At 37.3% G+C, this 22,142-nt stretch overlaps 1 protein-coding gene across 1 annotated transcript; it reads right to left on the bottom strand.

Moving 5' to 3' along the window:
* Positions 1–146: 146 nt before the first annotated feature.
* On the bottom strand, positions 147–8,294 carry nmur3 (neuromedin U receptor 3). Its single transcript, XM_005917864.3, has 3 exons — positions 8,051–8,294; positions 5,810–6,737; positions 147–2,248 (listed from the first exon to the last, which is right to left on the bottom strand). Exons 1-3 carry the CDS (start codon positions 8,063–8,065, stop codon positions 1,818–1,820), a joined length of 1,374 nt encoding a protein of 457 aa, XP_005917926.1. The 5' UTR covers positions 8,066–8,294; the 3' UTR covers positions 147–1,817.
* Positions 8,295–22,142: the final 13,848 nt, after the last annotated feature.

Genomic DNA, 22,142 nt, shown 5'->3' on the forward strand with positions numbered 1-22,142 from the left:
AAACAAAAAACAAAAAAACAAAACACGTATTATACCATGCATCAATTCTCAACCATTGCTCAAAGGATTGGCCAATATGCTGAAAATTCTCAACCATAATAACAACTGTCAGTATATTTAGAGGTGTGTGTGTGTGTGTGCGTGTATGCAGTGCCCCTTCTTCAACAGTAATCATTCATAACAAAAAAGTGTAGAAAACCACCTGCTGGAAAGCCAACAGCGAGGCCAATGGGCCTAAAAGAGATAACTGGTTCAAGGATACCTAAATAATAAGCAAAAAGGTAAGAATAACATATTCTATTGCTAAGTGAGGTGGGTATACAGCCTGTAATATGTGGTGAGATTGGTGAAGACTACCACATATTTAGGCCAGCAACACAAGGGCAGTAGGACAACTTACTAGTGACTCTAAAGACACAATACATTCAACCAGTCAATCTGTCCTAGCTTATTATTTTGATTCAAACCACACTAGGTCTATAAACTCTTGTGGAAAAAGACATTTCATAATGCAATCACGGTGATGAATAAACTCTTCAGTTTCATGGTTCCGTAATCAAAATAACAGCACTCTAATAATGTGTTTCCAGCATTTACATAGTTCAAGCATGTGACAGCTATGTATAGACTGTTTAATATTTATTTTGCTTTTGAATTAGCCATTGCACAATAGCCATAATCAGTTTTAATTTTTGCAATCACAGTGAACAACAGCTTACCGGCTGGCCATGCAACAAGAGAAAAAAAACCCCAAAAACATTAGCAACAGCTCACAATAAATTATCACATTCTTTGTCCCACTGAAACACAGAGACATATACTTCTTTTTGCAAATTAGCATCACGTTAATTTTCAGGTACAACATATCAATTACAACATGTAATCATTTGGCTCAGATCGATCTGATTTTCCACTTTCTGACATAAGGCATACAGCAGTTAAAAAATAAGACAGCAGGTAAAATGTGCAGGCACTGTCGTCAAATATGATTCAAAGCTTCAAACAAAGGATAAATAATCATTTTACATCCAAGCTTTTTAGGGACATGTGATAAGTTTAAGAAAATAGCAAAACATACTGGAAATTATGCTTATCCACATCCTTTGCTAGGATTATATGAGAATATCCACAATACTACTGCTAAATATGATACTGGAGCTACAGGAAAGCTAAGCAACTAAAGATTGTAAATATAGGGGGACGGTTAGCTTGGCTCTCAAAAATTTAAAAAACAAATATATGCCCTTTACCTTTACAATGTATTTTTAAGGGTATCTTGATATTTAAAAAAAGGGGGTTTCTTTCACATTCAACCTCCTATCCTGTCAACCATATTTTTCCTCCACCATCACTAAACATCAGGGGGTCCAGTCCCAGTCCCCAATAACATCATCCTCCATAGTCTCATCAGCCTAACTGCCAAAAATTCATACATTTCCAGTGTCATGATTTTGCAGTAGATTTTGTTATTTTCTTCCAAATGATCTCTCTTTGCACTAAAATACAACACGAAAGCAACTTTTGGATTTACATGGCTCATCAACTAGAACCTTTTTTACTTTTGAGACGAGCCAATGTTAATAAAAGGGTCAGAGACAAGCAGATGAGACAGTTTCATTACATTATGACACAGACTACTTGTCCTCATTTGTTTCAAGTCTCCGTTCTAAACTAAGCTCATTTTCTTCTGGCAGTATTCATCATACAGCATCATGTCAGCAAATTCTGGAAACAAATAAACCTAAGATCCAAAATGTTAACCAGTCAGTTTACAATATTTCTGCACCAGCTGCTTTCTAGCTTGTTCAAATAAAATGTCAGAATACAGAGGTCTTGCACGTTGTGTCTGTACAAGCACATGTGAGGATTTCAGTGTCCATACTCAGTGTCATGTTAGGAGACAGCAAAGGGATGAACGCATTAGAGTCCTTCCCCTCGGCCTGACCCCTTGAACTTGCAACGGAGGGATCCAGCAAAATTTTAGGAAAAGGAGGGGAGTCTCTGACAGAGTTATTGTCCTCCCCCTGGGAACAAACAAGTTCTCGAAAACACTCTCTGAACCGCGTGGAGAGCAGGCTGTAGATGATAGGGTTGACTGCAGAGCTGAGGTAGAAGAAGACGCCCGACAGGATGTGGACATATTGATAAATGTTGTGCATCAAGTCGGTCCACTGGCTGATAGAGCTCCACAGAAGACGCTCGATGTGAAAGGGTGCCCAGCAGACTCCAAACACTGCCACCACGATTGCTGGAGAGAAAGATGATGAATACATTTATTTTTGCAGAACAGATTTGAATGTTAAAATTAAACTTTTTGGCTTGTGGTCCTTTATAAAAATCCACTCTGCGGTTTATGAGTTCTTATCAATTGTTAGTGATCCAGCCATAAAATGATTTATCTCCTCAACTTTATTTGAAAACCTGTTTAAACAAACTGAGACAAACGTTTCTAAAAGGAGTACACAGGTTTGTGGAGATTTTCTTCTTCTCATTTTCATTTAAAACAGCTGTATATGGATGGACTAGAGTTGGGTGTTCTGGTGTGTTCAGTCAGTGTCATGCTATTGCACACATTGCATTAGCAAAACTTGAAAGAATAGCATGTTCTTGCCCGAGGGTTTAAATTACTGTTATTCTGTCATTGCTGCTGACATTATATGAATTTGTCAGCTTGTAGGCTCCTGTTTGGTCTGGTTTGTGAGCTAAATGGCCGCACTGTGAAAACAAGGTTTAGGAACATATTATGTTTTGATGTTAAAATATTCCTTTCTGACCACATCAGTCTTACTATGCTTATGCATTGGACCTATATGCTCATATTTTCTTACCATGTTTGTTTTAAACATCCATAAATGACAAAAGACAGCTTGTGTCAACAGCTTTGAAAAAATGACAGCGTTTAATGCTCCAGGAATGAGAATAAGGTCGTAAGAAGGACGGATAAACATCTGTATTCATGACCTTTGTGGTAATTGTTAAGTAATTTAGAGTTAAGTTAGATTGCTTATTGATGCCCTTAAGGCAAATGAGTCAAGAGATTCTTAAAAGTGGAAATTCAGCATATCATTATCCTTTAACTGAAGTTCTTGTTTAGCAAATGCTGCACTTCAGCAACCACAATATATCAAAGACATAGATTGTAGACTCTCTTAGCTTACAGATAAGACTAGAAACCAATTCAAACAGGTATTATAAGTCTTATCAATTTTAGGGTTTAATGACTGTTCTTAGCCAAATGTAAATGCTTCATTCTGTGCAACAAACAATGTTCAGCATTTTTTTGATGATGGAGCACAAATACATTCCTCGCCAAATAATCTAGGCATAAAGCTCTCAGGGGCTCTCCCTGCAGGAGGTCCAGCAGGCACAGGCAGAGTTTGGCTTTTTATGATCGTGGGCATATGGCATCAAGCTTTGCTTGGGGGCACTCAACACACTGCCAAGATATTTACATTTATAAATATGGCATTTAGCACTTGGTTTTGTTCTTTCTTTCCCAGACTACAGTGATTCGCATAGTGCATTTTAACTTTGTCATTTGTCTAAAGCTTCATGGTTAGGACAAAATGCTGTATTTTACAGTTTTTTAAAGAATCATATTTATATTCTATATAATCTTGTTCCAGCTCTTCATTAAAGATATATTTATCCTGGGTGAAATACTCGGGCCATATTTTTCTCTGAATTTTTTGCATAATCTTAAAGAAGTCCAGACGCTTTTCTTTGCAAGCTCCTTTGACTACGATGACCTGAAGGACTGAGAACCTTCACAGACTTTTTGCATAATTGTTACGTGTGTGTTTTACTAAGTCACGGCTGATGTGTTTAGAAACTTTATCTTTACTGTAATATAAGAGAAACTTTGGTAACAAAGTTTGGCTGAACAGCATGAATTGACAACAGGAATTGTTGTCAAGAACACAGGGTATATGTGTGAAGATGTTCAGTATGAAAATACAGCTTGATGACCAATAAGTAGCTTTCAGCTTGCTGCGCTTTTAGTTGTTGATAGTGAGTGGAAATCAATTAAAGAGCTTTCATCGAGTTAGCTGCTCATAGATGCAAATGTTAAACCTTTTTAAAAACTAAAATATGCATGTCATTTTTCCTGAAAGTCATTGTGTTGCAGCTACTTTACATGGGAAACACACGTTAAAAACAAAACCAATGTTATTTTACTATAAATTACTATTTGACTAGAAGAACAAGATAAGGAGGATGATGACAGAAGCAGTCTGATCAACTGTGCAAATCAAAACAATCACAATCTTTTTGTCCATACATTTCATATTATTATTTTTAATTTAAATTTTATCACCCATTCTCCAGAACAGATGACATTCCTGATAAAGGAATCCACCTGCAGTGGAACCAGAAAGAACCCCCCAAACCTCTTGTGAATTTAACAACATTTCTAAAAGATCTTCAGTTGGGATTCTTTTAAGAAAAACATAATTTAAAGGTCCCCTGTGATGTTTTAGACATCTAGTAGTGCTATGGATTTATTTGTTTTTGCACCTGTTTTCTGTATCTCTCATGCAGTTGCACAGAACATAACTGCACAGAGAGATGTGTTGCACGGAGCCTACAAAGGCAGAGGAAGCTGTTATGTTTTAGAAGAAAAAGCCATGCGTTCAGCACTTCCATTAAGCCTCATGAATTTACATTTCACACCTTGGAGAGCAACATTGAACGTAAACACAACTTTTATTAGTTTTGAAGAAAACTCCACAATTTTACTACAATTTATTTGGCTTTTAGAGCTCTGGGAAAAATAACTCTCAGACGGAATGTGCTACATATGAGGTAAATATCTTCTTGCAATATGCAGCTCTACAGATGCAAAGATAAGAATAAGGAAATGTCTTTATTTTTAAGTGTTGCTGGTATTTTGTATGCAGCTGGGGCAGTTAGATGTTTTTTTGTTGTTATGATGGCTATAAACTTGGTTATATGCTTTTATTTAACTCTCAAATATCAGCACGGATATCAAAAAGTACAGAAAAGGTCAGGGTATAATTTTAGTTTTCAGCGTTTCATTAAATAAATCACCAGTGTGTTAGCTAAAGAAGCAGTTTAAAATTCACCTTTAGGCCTTTTCTTGAAATATTAGATATTTGTGACTGCAATATCAGTTAGAAATTCATGATATATTGTTTGTTTGTTGCAGGTTTTTAAATAAAAACATAATAAAAAAAAAAGTAACGACTAATCTCTATGCTGTGAAATTATGACTGGCTGTACAAATACAATGAGAATAGCATCACCAACATCCACTCTAAACTCCTGAGAGGAGCTATGACAAAAGCTTAAATGCAGACATTTCCTGTGACATTACCACTATCACGCTGCTAATTGTGTTCATAATGGATATTCTGATAATTTACTCTTTGCAATAATTGCCAGTTGGTTCAGAAAATAGGTTTTCAGATTGACTCCTAATGCTATTTTTTGCCAGTTATTATTTTTGCCATTCGTAGTGTGAGAATCTTTAGATGGTGGATGTAAGGGAAATTGCTCAATGTAAAAAAACAAATAGCTACAGCAAAAGGGTCTTACACTAACGTGTAATCTTGTCAAGTTGCAGAATTAGGACATGCGACTCAAAAGGAAGCCCTTCGGAATCTTAATGATCCATCCAAACTGCTGATAATCCTGTGTCATTATTTACTCTCTGTTTTCGTCATGTTTTGTCTATGGGATCATGCCTTGGCAGTGACGATACAGATTAGAGGAGATATGCTTTCAAGTCAGAGCAGCATGACAGAGCAATGCTTGCCTTTTGAAGAGAGAGGAAAAAAAAACTCACAGAGCATTTTGATGACCTGTCTCCTTCGGCCATTCTCCACTCTCATCTTCCTTCGAGTGCTGCAACAGTTCTTTCCCAGGTTCCCACTGGACTGCCGCCTTTCTCTCCCCAAATGAAGGCCCATGACTAAGTACAGCATGCTAATAACCATCATGGGTATAAAATAGAAGCAGACAGTAGTGATTTGCATGACCAGGTTATAGATCCACAAAGGTTTCAGCACAGTGCAAATAGCTGACTCCTCCATTCTCTCTGGCAGGTAGAAGATGCCGTGCAGTGAGGTGTTGGGGATGGCACAGATCATCGAAACCACCCACACAATGGTGATGACCCGTTTAGCGTGCTGGTTAGTCGACAGGTATCGTGTTTTGAGTGGATATACCACAGCTATGTACCTCTCCACACTCAGAGCTGTGACGTTAAGGATGGAGGCAAAGCACACAGTTTCAAACAGGAACGTTTTGAAGTAGCAGCCACCCTCACCAAAGGGGAATGGATAGTTCTGCCACAGGTCATAAATCTCCAAGGGCATCCCAAACAAAAGCACGAGAAGATCCGATACAGCCAGGCTCACAAGGTAAAAGTTTGTAGGATTACGCATTTTTTTGTGCTTTGCAATCACTGCACATGTGAGCAGATTTCCAGACAAGCCAATGAGAAAGATGAGAAGGTAAACACTGGTCACTTGGAAGAAAAAGGGAGAGCGTTTCGGACCCAGGATTTCAAAGAGGTTGACCTCTGTGAACTGGTTGTTAGTATAATTCCCAGAGGCATTGACAGGAATGCTGATATTGTGGAGCAGTTTTGATAAGTTTAAAGAGGATCCCTGCAAAAAGAGGTCCATTGTTGAGAGGAAGGCTGGAGGAACAAATGAAGGTGTCAAAACATCCTCTGCTGGTTTCTTGGGGTATTCAGTGCTGGGGTGTTGCTATTAAAAGAAAAATAAGAAGATAAAACAGACAGTGCCGTGATCAGAAGAGGGGGTTTTTTCTGTTTAAGAGCTCTTTGATGCTGCTTATTGGGGTCAAACTTAAGCTTAATATTTCTTCATCTTGTTTAATGAATAACTTCTCGACAAATGCATAAATTCCCACAACATGAGACCTAATTTTATCTAACCTAAAAGCTTGGCAGTTATTATTGTTGCCATTTTGGGGGATTCCTGAGTGATTTTGTCCATAATATTTCTGAAAAAGCAAACATTTCCATTTTGCCTCAGAGAACCTCAAGGGACCATCAGTTTGAATCAAAACTTCATCAGATTAAAGTCAATTAGATGACAACAGCAGAATTTTTTTCATTCTGGGTGGGAAAACTATTAACCTAATGCAGTTTCTGTTTCGCTCATGCATTTTCTATTATTCTATTATCTTCTCTGTCTCTCTCGGTTTTTGGCATCCTTTATGTCTAAAACAAACAACAGATGTTTCTTAAGATGCATCAAGGAGTGTGTGAACCAAGATTTTTCAGTGAATAAACTAATTAGTGTGATGATGTCAGTGGCGTATCATTCGAAACAAATAAAGGAAACTTTAAGCTTGTTAACTAGGTATGACACATCCTTGTTTGTATTTGCATCATTTTGTTAAAGGAGACTTTGTTGCTTCTATTTTAAATAGCAGTAGCAGTAAAGAACTGAAATTCCACAGACTTATAGAAAAAGAACATTTTCTGTCATTTCTGCATAGGTAGAAAAAAATCATACATTTTTTTTACAGATTGCAGATTCCCTCGTGGACAGGAGAGCATTGCTTTTAGTGGCAAAATAATATTACTAAACTCTTTCTCATCAGCGGATGACTGTTTGGGATAATTACCACTCTGCACTGAGAGATGCTAATGACTTCATCTCAAAGGTTAATTATGTGGCCAAATCTCATGTATTACTCGGCAACTCCAAGGTTATTGGACTAATATGATATGGACAGCATTATGAGAATTAATGTTAAATAGAGTTGAACATTATATTTATCTGACATGTCAATTAGGAAATATAACCAGCCTGCAGTTAACAAAAGATTCCAATGAAATTGTGTTTGATGTCTTTAAATCGTGTTGCAATTTTTTTTTTATTAATAACTGGATATTTAAGTTGAACGGACTTAATTGCGCATTTTAAAATACTTACAAGCACTAGTGGAAAAAAAAAAATCAAAAGCAGACTAGATGCAGACAACCAACTAAACAGTTTCCCAAAAACTAAAACAACAGTTCAATGTAAAAGTAGAAATAAATTCTCACCTTGGTTCTGCTCATCTGCAAGTCGTTTCTGACTATCCGCTCTCTGTGCGTTCATGATTGAGAATGACGAATCAAATAGCGCAAAAACGAAGCAAATTGAAATATAGATATATACATATATCAGCCTAATGCTGAATGAAAAGTTGTTTGACACGCTTCTGGTCGGTGGTTGAGGGGAAAGGAGATACTTGGAGGATCCACAAGGGAGGGGACTGTAAATGCGCTGCAGCCACGTTCCCATCACACAGAGAGAGAGGGAGGGAGAGAGAAAGAGAGAGAGAGTGGGGGGGGCGTTTTCTGGGATCATACATCTGCTTAATTTATTTATTTAGGTTAGCCTATTAGGGTTGAATCATAAAGGGCGTGCGTAAGCTTCATCCATAAAAAAAAAAAAAAAAACGCCAAGAAAGGGGCTGACCTATAATTTTACACTTAATAATCCAGCCACTGGAAGTAATAATCTACTGTAGCACTCTATGGCATTAGAATTAAGAAATATAACTGTTAAAGGTTTCTTCTGTTTTTGCACTTAAGGGTTAACGGTGCATTTTTTGAGACAGCAGAGGGGGTTGTTTCAGCAGGAACAATTATGTTTCAGGATTGCGTCATTGAGTCTATGGATTGCATATAATTGAAATTTCTGCATAATGGTCCACTGTACAGAGATGAGTTAGCATAAAGCTCCAAGCAGATACAAAAGATTCCTTCTTTCATAGAGGACTGCATAAATAAGGAACAAAAAAGTGAGAGCCAATGAAAATGATAATAGTTCATGTTTCCTTATTGTCATTCAACTCTGCCCACTTTAAGGAAAGCCAGGCTAGAAATGATAACAATAATAGTAATAAAAAGTCATAGTTAAAATGTAAAAATACTAAAGAAATCAGGTTGTTCAACTTTGTCTCATGAAACTAAGAAAATCCTTTGATTTGTTGTCTTTGTTAAGTAAAAAATTGAATTAATGTGGATGCAAGAGCCAATGAATATCTCACTGGGGCTTATCCAAGCTGTGTTAGTGCATCTGTACATGTGTTCTGGACTTGATTTATTTTCCATGGTTTAGAACTATGTGAGGGGTTTCAGCTGGCAAGCTCAGTTTGGAGTTCCTCATTCAGAAGTGCAGTCACGTCTTTTTCTTTTCTCTCAGTGGATTGTTCCTCTATGCTCACCAGCTGTAATGTAAACCCGAGGCACATTCTTCTTATAGCTCACCTAATTTACTATTACATGAGCCATCCTTCATGGAAAGTGCAGCTTATTTTTACTGAAGCACAGGTGTGAGTTGAAGAAGCAAATCAAAGTAGAACTGGATTTGGATCCAGTCTCGTATTCCCATGCTATAAAACTTGTTAGCCTCCGTCAGTCAAATGGGGGCAGAACCCTGTCTGACATTGGGTAAAAGTCAGGCCATTACAGAGCTAACATGGCAAGACAGTCAACCATTCATGCGAACAACTACACCTACAGCCAATTTGTAATCAGCATACATATATTTGGACAGGAGGAGGAAGCTAAAGCAACCCAAAAACAGAGGGCGAGTACATGCTTATATGGTAGTGACTTGTCTGCTGTGGAGCATTCCCTTCTTTATCCTTATTTTTGACTCTAGTGGCGATCATCATTTTCATTTTAATGCACAGCAAGATGTTGTATTTAATAGCACCTGAAACTACCAGTTGAGACCTTAAAGTAATACACAAAATTGAGGTCATAGACAAGCGTGGAAAAGTGTGATTTTCTCTGTAGATTTCTATTCAGACATACCTTTTTCATAACCCAAAGAGTTTCCATTAGAAAGAATAGAGGTTTAAAGCACTTTTTGCACTGGTTTCAATCTTCAGACCCCAAAGCTTTATACATAACATCTGTGATCCAGTGAGATGACATTTTCCTGTGAGATGAACTTAAATTGAAACAGAGAGAGGGTCTGTGTGCTTATATCAAAGCTAGATTTAAATAGAAGCCTACATAACTTACTGTAACGTTTTTAAATCTTATTTCTAACATTTTTTCTTTAACTCCTGCTGTGAAAATAGAATTTAATCATGTGTAAAGGTATAAATCGTTGCAGCTCCTTTACTCCTTTATTTTGTTACACATATTTAGTAGTTTGTTAGCACAGCTTTGCTTTTCTAAAATAAACACTTAGACCAACTAATTTTTTTTGTGGTCATGAAAATCACCTATAAAAATAACAACTGACCTGGCTTAATTTTCATGGGGACATGTCACTCTTGCCACTCTACTGTTTTTATGTTGCTGAGTGAAGTGCTTAAATGGGCATTTAAACCGTTTTTGCTTGCTGCAGTGATTCCTCTTGAAAGCCAGTGATGTTTTTTCTGTCACTTTTTCTTCTTCTCCCATGCTATGAGAGCCTGCTTTTCAAAGTCCACCTTCCTATTCAGCTGGAAAACAAACAACAACAACTGATTTGTGACATGGTTCAACAGCATGTCTTAGGTATCAGCTCTCAGACGCCATGACCCAGCATTAAGTGTGAAGGTTGCATAGAAAAGTTGTAAAGACTTTTTGAGTTTTGAACTTGTCCAGCAAGCAATCCTGCCCTGTTAGCTTTAATGTTGTAAACAGCCTCCTGATGCGTTAAGTGACATTTTGACTAAATAATTAAAGTAAAATGTCATTATTATAGAATACACCAGTGTATGAATGTGAGAGTGAATGAATAGTGGTATTGTAAAGTGCTTTGAGGGGTCCCGAAAAGCGCTATATAAATGCAATCCATTATTATTATTATTATAGAACACCCGCCGTCTTATGAAGGCCGTCCAAAACAATTATTTCACAATGCCTAGGCCTATGTTTATACCTCGGTGGAGACTGAGTTGTTTGTCCTGTGGTCAAACTGTGTGGAAGTACAAAATGTTTAAAAGCATGTCGGGCAGAATTTTAAGTGCCTGTGGGTAAAATACTTTCCTCAGCGCATCTAACAGAAGTACATCTGAAAATTAGGTTTCAAATAGTGTCTGGAAGATACTGTGTGCTTTGCAGTATCTAATTTTCATTCTCACACTCCTGACTTATTTGTAATGTGGCTGTAATTAAATAAATCAGCATAATTAAAGCTGGTATGTGTGATGTTTAGTGATTTATAAGTTATTACTAAACCCATCTGTCTGGTTGAGTTTTGTGTACAACTAAAATTTTGTGGAGACTTCCTGTTTTTATGATGATGAGTAACGTGAGGCAGGTGGTAGGACCCATCACACAGTAATCACCAGCAGACCAAAGCTGAAAATAAGCAAGACAAAACACAAACTACAGAGGAGAGCAGACAAACTTGTGGCATCTGAACACACTTGGAGTGAAAAGGGGAAAGTGAAGGGGAAGCAGTACTTTTAATATCAAGTCAAGATGTCAAGATGATGACACTGCTTCAATAATGTTGAGGTCTGGACTCTGGGGAGGCCAGTCAATGACTGATAGTGTTCCATTCAATTTTACTCCAAAAGGCCTTTTGCCGCAGATTTTCAAACCAGTTCTTGCAAATTCAGCATAACTCAGCTTTTTCTCCCCGTTTCCTTTTATGAGAATGGCTTGTTGACAGCCACCCCCTGGCTGAGATTATTTCTGATTAATCTTTAGTTAACAGTAGTAAACTAAATCAGTTTAAGGGCCAGATGCACCTCATCCTTTTTCTTAAGGACATGACTTTCAGACAACTGCTATTAATAGCTTTTTTAGGTCTGTCACTTCTTCTTTTTAGCTAATAGGTCTTTGGGAACCGTCGTGTTCATGAAAAAATACTATTATGTCGTGTCAAATTGTATCATATTTTTTTGCATTTTTTGCAGTTTTAACACATTATGAGGGAAATTAGGTTTTTGTGAATGGCTGCTAGTAACAAAGTGCCTACAGATAAAATGTCAAATTGGTTCTTTGCTAAATTCCCTCTTATGTGAGGGCACAACACTGGTGCATCCCTGAAGTTCAGCGCCTTTTTTATTCTTGAATGATTCATAGGTTGGTGGCTGATAATTTACATTATCAGGCAGCAAAAATAATGTAAGTTTAACAAATTATTACACTTTTTGCAAACTTGTAGAGTAAGGACTCATGCACTCATCTTGCACTTAACTTAAAATTAACATTCCATAGTACAGGATATTAGTTCTTTAGTGATTGCTTAGGGGAAATCGCCTGCCACACACACACACACACACACACACACACACACACACACACACACACACACTTTAATACAGGACTGAGACAGTAACTCCCAGTTTACAATAATGCCATGACTGCTGCATTGAGGCATGAAAGGATAGCTTGTCTGTATCGCATTGATGCCAATGGCTTCTGGCAAATACTCTTGGATGAAAACACATCAGATGCAACCTGTGGCACAGTACCTCTGCTGCACATACTGGATAATCAGGTAAATATATGCTTGTATGAATATATGCTGTGAAATAAAGTCAAAGCTGTTTTCATGAATAAATGTAAGCATTTAAAATTAGATGGAAGAAATGGTAGATTCAGTCTGCTCTTTTGGGAAATTCAAACCCAACTGTGACATCTTGTGGCACCACCTTAAATGCTCTCAGCAGGTTCTTCACATACTGATTCTGCTATTTGAAAACCCTTTTCTTACTGTAGACAATGTTCCCAAAGAAATAAAGGAACCAGCTTACACGTGATCATCATTGTTTTTGTGTGTGTGTCATTATGCAAATATCATCAAATAAAGTGATTTTACAAGAGACGAACTGTGTAACTGAAGACAAATAAAAAGAATGAACATTAAATAAATGAAGAACCTCTACAACCTGTACTCACATCGTTCAAACTTCACACGCCCTTAACTTAGGCACGCTTGGGTCTGCTTCCAGCTCTTTCTGACAGCAAGGTTATATGCACAAGCTCAATCAATTCAGAAGCATCCATTCATACATAATACATCAGGCTTTTCTGTTCTCAGTTTGGAACGAAGGATTACCACCATCACCAAAACAGAATGTGCACTAATCTGCTCTGTCAACTTTTTGGTGTCCATTTTAAATAGACTAAATGCTGCAATGCTATGTATAAATATTTCAGCTACACTGTAATCCACTGAATGACCTTCTTACTTCAATTTCATTTGATCCTTAAAGACTATTATTCTTTTAAGTCGTATGCAGGAAATTGTGATTCTTATTCAGTCCCTGTATGGCTTTCTCTATTATTCCATGTGGTGACACACTCTCTTTGCTCAAAGTACACACAATAAAATTGCTTGTCTGTGCCATTTTTAAATCCGTAACACCACCAACACTGCTGTTTTTAGTTTAGGTATTCTGTTAAAACCTACTTGAAAACACTTATAGTTATTTATAATTAATGGGCTTCTAAATACCCCAGCTCTTGCTTTATGAGAGCGGGGAAAGGCTTTGTTTGCATCCAGGTAAACAACCTCTGTAGAGAGTTAGAGAGAGACTGTATTTGCTCAAATGCAATCTAAAAACAATCAAGTAACAGTTTAGGTTTTCAGGTTTCTAGCTGGCTACACTGGAAGTCCCAAATTATTGGTCATTTTTTCCAAAAACCCAAGTCACTAGACAGTTCCTGACAGGGTTCAGATTCTGTTTATGGTCACCTTAAGATGTGTTTTGTGGTCTCCTCCAATTCCTGAGGGAAACATTTGGCTTATTGGCAGCTCCATGCTCCACATGTGCTGACTTGCCAGTCGGTAATTTTGTCTGTCTGCTATTCAGTGTTGAGTGCTTTTATACCTTTTTTGTTCAAAACAGCTGCCTGCTGTGGCCACACTTCAGAGCACTCAGATGGTCAATCAGAAAAAGTCCAAAAAACAACAATAGTCATGTGGTTTCAGCTGGAAAGCTCCTAGAGAGCTGCAGTGATTATGTCTTGGTGACAACTTTTAAATTATCCGTCTGACATATTGTTATAACAAGAATGTAATTTGCACCACTTGCAGGTATGAGGAACCTGAAGATCTAGTTTCATTATTACACTTCTGTACCAAGCACAATCCTAAATATATAAGGTTTTAAAATACCACACTGCAACTTAGTGCAATGTAATATTTCTGGATCACTTGTACAACAAATGGAGGCACCTGGGGAAAAGTGCAACCCTTAATGTAAGTAAAGAATTCCACCAAAAGCCCTTCCTGAATAATATCGCTGATGGCAGATGGCAGCACAGAAATACTAAGCCAAATCCTTTTATGAAACCTCACCCAACACTCGTACTCTGTATTTGTAATTCAGCTATAATCTAATAGTTATTAAAAATATATATTTGTTTTGGCTCAACTTAAAATAAAGAAGATGAAGCTACAGATAACATGTGAATGAACAATTACAGTACAAATAAATATTCAATTCAACCTTAAAAAATTCATTATAATTTTCATAAAAGGCAATGTTCTACACAAAGCACAGTGTTTTTTCTACACAGTCACATCATAACAAGAGCCAGATGATGTCGTCTATAGCCTTTGATAAAGCACTGAATCACTGCTATTATTTCTAGCTGAAAAGATGCTACACTAAAAAAAAACTTCACCACAATAAAAGAAACAAATAAAAAATATTCTTCTTTCATGCATACTGCAATCATTTCCAATTATTTTCAGTGCCATGTGAGATAATAACATGTTTTTTTCCTTTTCATCCACTAATCTAGGTGCACCTATTTCAATTGTCTCACAGGATTTGAGTGGTCTCTCAGATGATATCCCAGCTGGAGAGAAAAACAATTGTTGCCCTTGACACTTGAAGTTGCCAACAGAGGGCACAGCACGTTCAGGTTGTAATATTGACTGGATACACCTCCACAAAAGCAACTGCGGATGTTTGGAAAGCATGACAGCTGTGTGATATCTATAACTAAATATATATTAGTTATTATCATACAGCAGTTAACAAGGTGGTGTCGAAGTGTCCAACAAAAAACTCTGGAAATCTGGGTGCTCTTACATGCTCTTTTGCAGCTACAATTCCCCAAAAGTTGGGACACTGTGCTAAATGTAACTAACAATACAAGGCAATGATTTGCAAATCTCATAAACCCATAATAGAAAAGATAGCATGTTTAAACAAAGACATTTTACAGTTTAATGACAAATGTCGACTGAAAAAGGCTGAAAAATTAAATGGTAATAAAAAGAAATGGCTGGAGGAACAATTTCCAAGTATTGGCGACAGGTTAACAACATGGTTGGGTAAAATGAGAGCAACTTAGAGAGGCTGAGTTTCTCAGTTTCTCATTTACCATGTGGAAAAAAAGCATCGCAACTAAGTGGAAAACTGTTCTGTGGTCAAGTTCTTTTTGGAAAACATGGATGTCCCATCCTCCAGACTAGAGGAGAGCAACCATCCAGCTTGCTATCAGCGCTTAGTTTAAAAGACTGGATCTCTGATGATGTGCAGGCGCATTAGTGCCTGTTCAATCGACAAGTGTGGGAGCACACTGTCAGTGCCCAAAGAGCCATACAGATTTCAAACATATGCTCCCATCCAGATAAAGTCTTTCATAGTTCAGCAAGACAATGTAACTGTAATGCATTCTGCATTACAACAGTGGCTTTGTAGTAGAACAGTGTTTCCCAACCTTTTGGAGCCAAGGCACATATATCACATTAGAAAAATCACATGGCACACCACCAAACAAAAATGTTAAAAAAAAAAAAGCATATTGATCATTTTTCCCCTTGCACCACATATATGGGTTTGTCCCCAGTATACCCTTTTTGCCTTCTTCTGACCACTACTCATGCTAGGGCCTTCATCTGGGTTGGACCCAGGTCAGATTGACTACTTTTTCTTTTCAAATATTTATCTATTGCTATTACGGCTGCCTTGTCTCGCTCACAGCATATGTAATTTCTTCTTGTCTTCTTCTGTTTTACTGGCAGTTGGCAACCCATTTAATTAGAGCAGGTAGTTGTACTGCCCTCTAGTGGAAGTTGTTCTGCCCGTTACTCATGCCGGTTGCATAGTGTGCTAATCAGGTGGAACCAGATAATCTTCCACAGCACACCTGATCATTTCTCATGGCACACCTATGTCCCACAGTGGTTGGGAAACACTGTAGTAGAAGAGTCAGATTGGTGAACTTCCTGCCTGTGCAATCCAGACCTTTCACCGACTGAAAACATAGCTATAATCTTATATGAGACAATGAGAATGGGAAAACCTTCCTTTCCCAGTAGTTTAGCAGCTGGTTTCTTCACTTCTCAGACATTTATAGACTGTGGTTAAAAGAAGATTGATGCTACACAGTATAATTAATTGTATTCTGTTTTTATTTCAGTTTTACACTGCATTCCAGTGTTTTTTGGAATTGCAGTTGTAAAATACTCTGCACTAATTTACATCTTTATACAAACAGTTAAGTTGCTTGTGGTGACACTCACTCTGCATTTCCCCTCAGTTCCACACAGTGTTTCTGGCCTGTAATTTTATTGTTTTTGGTTTTCTCATACTCCTCCCAATAGCCCTGTTTCCAGCTGCGCAACAATAAAGTTCAGAGCCCAGTATTAAACCCATCATGGCAAAGGCAGAGAAAATTCACAACTAAATTGTGTGCATTTAGAAGCTAAAGAGCCAGAAATTTCCCTCAGGTATATGTGGAGACCAAAATAGAGCAGGTCTATTGGCAAGGTAGCTCAAAATGAAACTGTGAAAATGAAATGTTTTTGCAGATAGGCACATTTGTTAATAGATTCACTAGTTGTATTTTTGACAATCAATCAATCAATCAATCAATCAATCAATCAATCAATCAATCAATCAATCAATCAATCAATCAATCAGTTAGTTAATGCAAGATTATTGATATAATGGTGTCCCTTGATTTAAGCCTTTCTGCTATTTTCTCTACAAAGTAAGGGTTTTCTAATTTTGAAAGAACTGATTTCCCCTTTATAAGTTTGATTGGCCTGCTGTAACCTCCAATCATCACTGCAATTTTATGCTAGAGTGTGTAGACCAGGGGTGGGCAATCTCAGTCCACGAGGGCCGGTGTCCCTGCAGGTTTTAGATGTGTCCTCGAACCAACACAGCTGATTTAAATGGCCTAATTAGCTCCTCAACATGTCCTGAAGTTCTCCAGAGGCCTGGTAATGAACTAATCATGTGATTCAGGTGTGTTGACCCAAGGTGAGATCTAAAACCTGCAGGGACACCGGCCCTCGTGGACTGAGATTGCCCACCCCTGGTGTAGACTGATGTAGATCTCATCACTCAACTTCTCGGGTTAACTACCCCACTTTTATGAAGGTGGTAAGAGTGAGACAATTACTTAAATTTGTGCAGTATGGAAACTGATTTATTCCATGTAGAAGTGGAATAAACCATAAGGTTTCATATATACTTTGTCAAATAACTCTCAAATGAATAAAAGCTTGGAAGAGGTGCTAAAGTTTTTCATTATTTAATTGTTGTTAAAGTTCTTAAAATAGTTACAACTTAAACACTTTATTGAGGTGGGAAAATGCAGTGTGAGGACATTGATGATAGAGATAGGTTTCTGGAAAAATAAAGAAATAAAATCTGAATAAAAAGATGTAACTATTGTTCTGATTGTGTGCATAACTATTCAATTGGTTCCTCTGTTATTGTATGGGATGCCAAGAGGTCATGGTCCCCTTTAGCCACATCTTGGTTTCTCATGGCTTGACCAAAAATAACTTTTGGAACTAATGCAGGGAAATGCAACCAGTTTTACTACAGTGAGATAATATAACTGATGTCATAAAATGATATTTGTTTTGTGTTAAACATCTGACGTATGTGTTTGAATGCAGTCTGCTGTAGCTGCTTTTAAGACTGTTTGACTTATATTCATTCACACAACTACACAGAATCATAACAAGTAAAATAAGATGTAGCCTAGTTTTCTTTTAGAAAGAAATTCTGTCATTGATTAACAAGCGTAGGCAACATGAGACAAGGTGTAAAGTGACATCAAATTTAAACATAGACTTTATGTCCGCAAAGAGTAATAAATGTACAAAACTTCATCCAACATGATTCAGTAAATATACAGCAGGGCCATTCATCTTACATGATGTAGCTTCCACATGTTTTCTTAGAGCACTTCCCCTTAGCGTTGTCATGTAAACATGACTGGCCTTTTGCTGCACAACGTTTTTTCCATAGTTGCTCTTAACAGTGCACCGCAGATGTAAATCAAAGAGGCTTTGAAGTCATGATTTACCAAAAAAAACAAAAACAAACCACAGGCTGCCTAAAAAGAGCACATATCTCTAGTGTAAAACATGTTTAATCATTGCTATTAGTTGCATCACATGAGAAAACTTTAAGTAGAGATGTGTGGCTGTTTTATCCTCAGATAAGACCTTGGCCTCTGCATCAAATAATCACACAATTTGAATGTCATTTGGTTTTTAAGGCCAGTGTTTTGTGTTGATGGACCTTTTGAATCTTATTAATTCATTGTTGTTTTGATTTTGAGAAGTGAACTTGATCCTGGATTCTATTCATTGTGTTTGATCCCTTGTGTTTATGAGTTTTTCTTTTCAGTGTTAGTTCCCTACTATATTATTTGAGATCTCTAGGTCAGTCATAAATGACTTTAGGGTTATGAGTTTACTTCCTCTTCTCTCACTCTTGTCTCTGTGGTTCTTCCCTTGGTATCTATATATGTTAAGCCTGTCATGGCACGTCTCTGTGCTTGTTTACCTTTGGACTCCCCAGCCCATCATGTCTCACTCTGTGTGTGTGTGTGTGTATGCGTGTCTCACTCTCTCTCTCTCTCTGCCTGCCCTCTCATGTCTTTTATGTGTTTATTATTCTCTTCCTGCATCAAGTTTGTGTGACTAGAGTCTGGGTTTTTGTCCCTGATGTGTTTCCTGTCTTACTTTAATAATAGTCTTTGTCTCACGTGTTTACTTTTGCTTCCCCTGTCTTATTACTCCTGATTTCTCCCTGCTCTTTTTCCAGCTGTTTCCACTTCCCTGATCACCCTCTTGTGTATCTAATGTCTCCATCTCAAGTCATCCTTCCTCCTTTTTCCCAGTTCCTGTTTCCCAGCCTTTGTCACAAGCTGCAGGGGCAGACCATGTGGAGGTGTGTGTTGAGGACCCAGGAGCAGACAGAGTCGAGGAGACGGGACTGAGTTTTAACTAAAGGCGAGCCTTTATTTGGGCTGATAATAGGTGTGAAGGCAAAGCATAACAGGAACAGAGGCTATAGCTAAACTAAAAACTAAACTGGAAAAACACTAGAAATGACTAAATGGAGTAACTATGACTACTGTGAACAGGACTCTGTGCAGGTGCATGAAAAACTATGAACCACATGGCATGAATAAACCAACATAAACATGACCAGCATAGAACCTCTTCGTGCAGGTGCATGAAGAACTAAGAATTCAATGACATGAATGGCAATATGACTTAAATACACACGAGATGATCAGGAGAAGTGGAGACACATGAGGACACAGCTGACACACAAACCTAATGACGGGACAGGAGAGGTGAAACTAAATACGATGAACGAAGAACACCACACTCTTTCAAAATAAAACAGGACACATGATGAGACAGACATGACAATATGAAGGGTAAGGGAGAACAAAACACAGGGTGAGAACACACGGGGAATCTACTAAACAATGAACAATAACAGTGACCTAGGCATAATAGAAATTAACTGGATAAGCTAAGCTAAAACATAAATGAATAACAAAATACAGTGAAACCTTAAAACACTGGGTCGCATGTCCCAGGACCGTGACAGCCTTAGTGTTATTATCAGTCAGTTTGTTCCTGGCTTTTCTTTTGTATTTATGTTTTTGCTTTTTGTTGCCTCACTTTCAGTTTACCATCTGCTTTTCCATATCAGCATTTGAGTCTTCGCACTCATCTCCATGAAACCTGACACCGTGTCCAATGAATACCTTTGGTGCATTTATGGCAGTAACCGTGGTAACACATGACAGAACATAATCACTTCTAAGCTGACAGCACTTGACACATTAAACACATAAAATATGACAGTCATAGAATTTGATCAACCTACATGGCTTAAGATCTATCCAACTTACAATGGCAGATTTTATTTAGGCTTATTGGACACATTTCAACAAGACAGTAATTCTGACAAATAATCAAATAAAAAAAAAGACCATGTCAGAGCTACTGTACTAAAATTAAAGAATAATAAACAAATGCTAATTAAAAAATAGCATTTAAATCATGAAACAAATGTAATTTATTATATACTTCTGCTGTAAACATGTTAATGTTTTGGTAACTATGATGTTCACATGTACGATATTACTACAGTTTAGTGTCAGCATAGAAATGTGTGTTAACTGGGACCAAGTAGAGTTGATTCTGATAAGACTTAGCTATGCAGTTATTTGGTCTCAACTTAAAGTCTTGATATTTTTAGCCTGATCCATTACAGTCGAGTGGAAAAGTGTCAAATTAGTTTAAAGTGGGATTAATTTATACATGTATATTAACAGAAAATGTTCCTTAGTAAGAGAGTAGGAAGTTCACAGCAGTAAAATTAGAATATTGCAACTGAACATCTGTTTCCAACCTGCAACCACTATTTATTTGAGACTCCAGGGACAGCATATATGATCCATGTGAAATTGAGTTTTGAAATTTGTGGCCTTGAACGTTTCTGAAAAATCCCACTTTCACATTAATTATTCCCTTGACTAGAACATAACATCGTTACTGGCATCAGTTTATAATGCTGTTATTGCTTAGTATGGTCAGTTTCATTTTCTTTCATGTATTGCTTACTTGTTTGGGAACCAGAATTTAATCAGCTCATAACTGTTGTACTGAATGATAATTAGGGCCAATAAAGTCCTCAAGATAATCAATATGTAACTGAAATGTCAGCAAAGACTTGCAAACCTTTTCTGTGTATCTCTATTCTATATTTTCCACCCTCAGGCTAATTCATTCCACAAAAGAGGACCTTCCTTCAAGAGTGGTTCTGTTTATGAAAACAGCAGAATCAGAAACCAGTATGGTATGTTTGGCCCTGATTAGTAAAATATTTGTATCAAAACATCAATAAAATATACCAAAAGAAAAATACACTGCAGTCCGAGTATGAGTGTCACCATGATGGACGTGCAGCTGCAGTGGTGTCTTTTTAGATAAGCACTCCATTGACTGATTGTTGTGTGCAAAATATGGGTGTCTCTTTTTTTCATTCCAAATATAGATAAGATAACATTAACACTGAATTCAAATGCATGTGTGCAAGTGGTCAATTATAAGAAATGAATAAAGAAATACATTTTTGGACAAATCAACTCAGTTCTTTTTTCCTTTGTAAATCTTGAAATGACATGAAAGCCAGTTTAAACCCTTTATCCATTATCTAACTTTAATTACAGTAGTCTCTGTTTTCTTTCCTCCCATTTATTTATTTATTTGAATCAGGCTCACAAAGGTCAACTGTGGTAAAATGGGTACCATTATTCAGTGATTCAGAATAAAAAGCCTGAAAACAAAAAGCATTTTATGTAAGACTGACCTATTTTGCAGTTTTTGCATGCTACCTATCATTTCCTGAGTCTGAAATGAAAAACCAATGTACTTTGTAAGTCACACACTCATTAAATTCAAACTCTTTATTACACAATGTGAAGTACACACAGTGTAGTTTTTATTATAGTGACAACATCTCATAGTAAGTATTAGTGTGTTTGGTGTTATTGCAGATTTACTTTATTTTGTGCTTTGACAATCATTTCTTGATTTGTATTGTATGAATCCGATAATCAGTTTGTATAACTGCTTATCCAACTTAAGTTCATTGAGAGGCAGGCACTTATTCCAAATGTGACAGGGTGAGAGTGGGGTAGATGCTGGACAGATCCCCAGTCCATTGCAGAGGCAGACAACCACATACTATTATATCCACACTTAAAGCTAACTTAAAATCACCATTTAACCTAATGTGCTTGCCTTTGAACAATGAAGGCAAAGACCAAGGACCTGCAGGAACCACAGCAAGCAAAATCCACACAGAAGGGTCCCAGGCGACCAGGAGGTTCAGTCCAGAAAACTTCTGTGATGTTACGCCACGCACACTACATGTAATTTATTAATTATTAT

The sequence above is a fragment of the Haplochromis burtoni genome, unplaced genomic scaffold (genome assembly GCF_018398535.1).
Source record: "Haplochromis burtoni strain Fernald_Lab_line unplaced genomic scaffold, NCSU_Asbu1 Contig_26, whole genome shotgun sequence".
NCBI lineage: Eukaryota > Metazoa > Chordata > Actinopteri > Cichliformes > Cichlidae > Haplochromis > Haplochromis burtoni.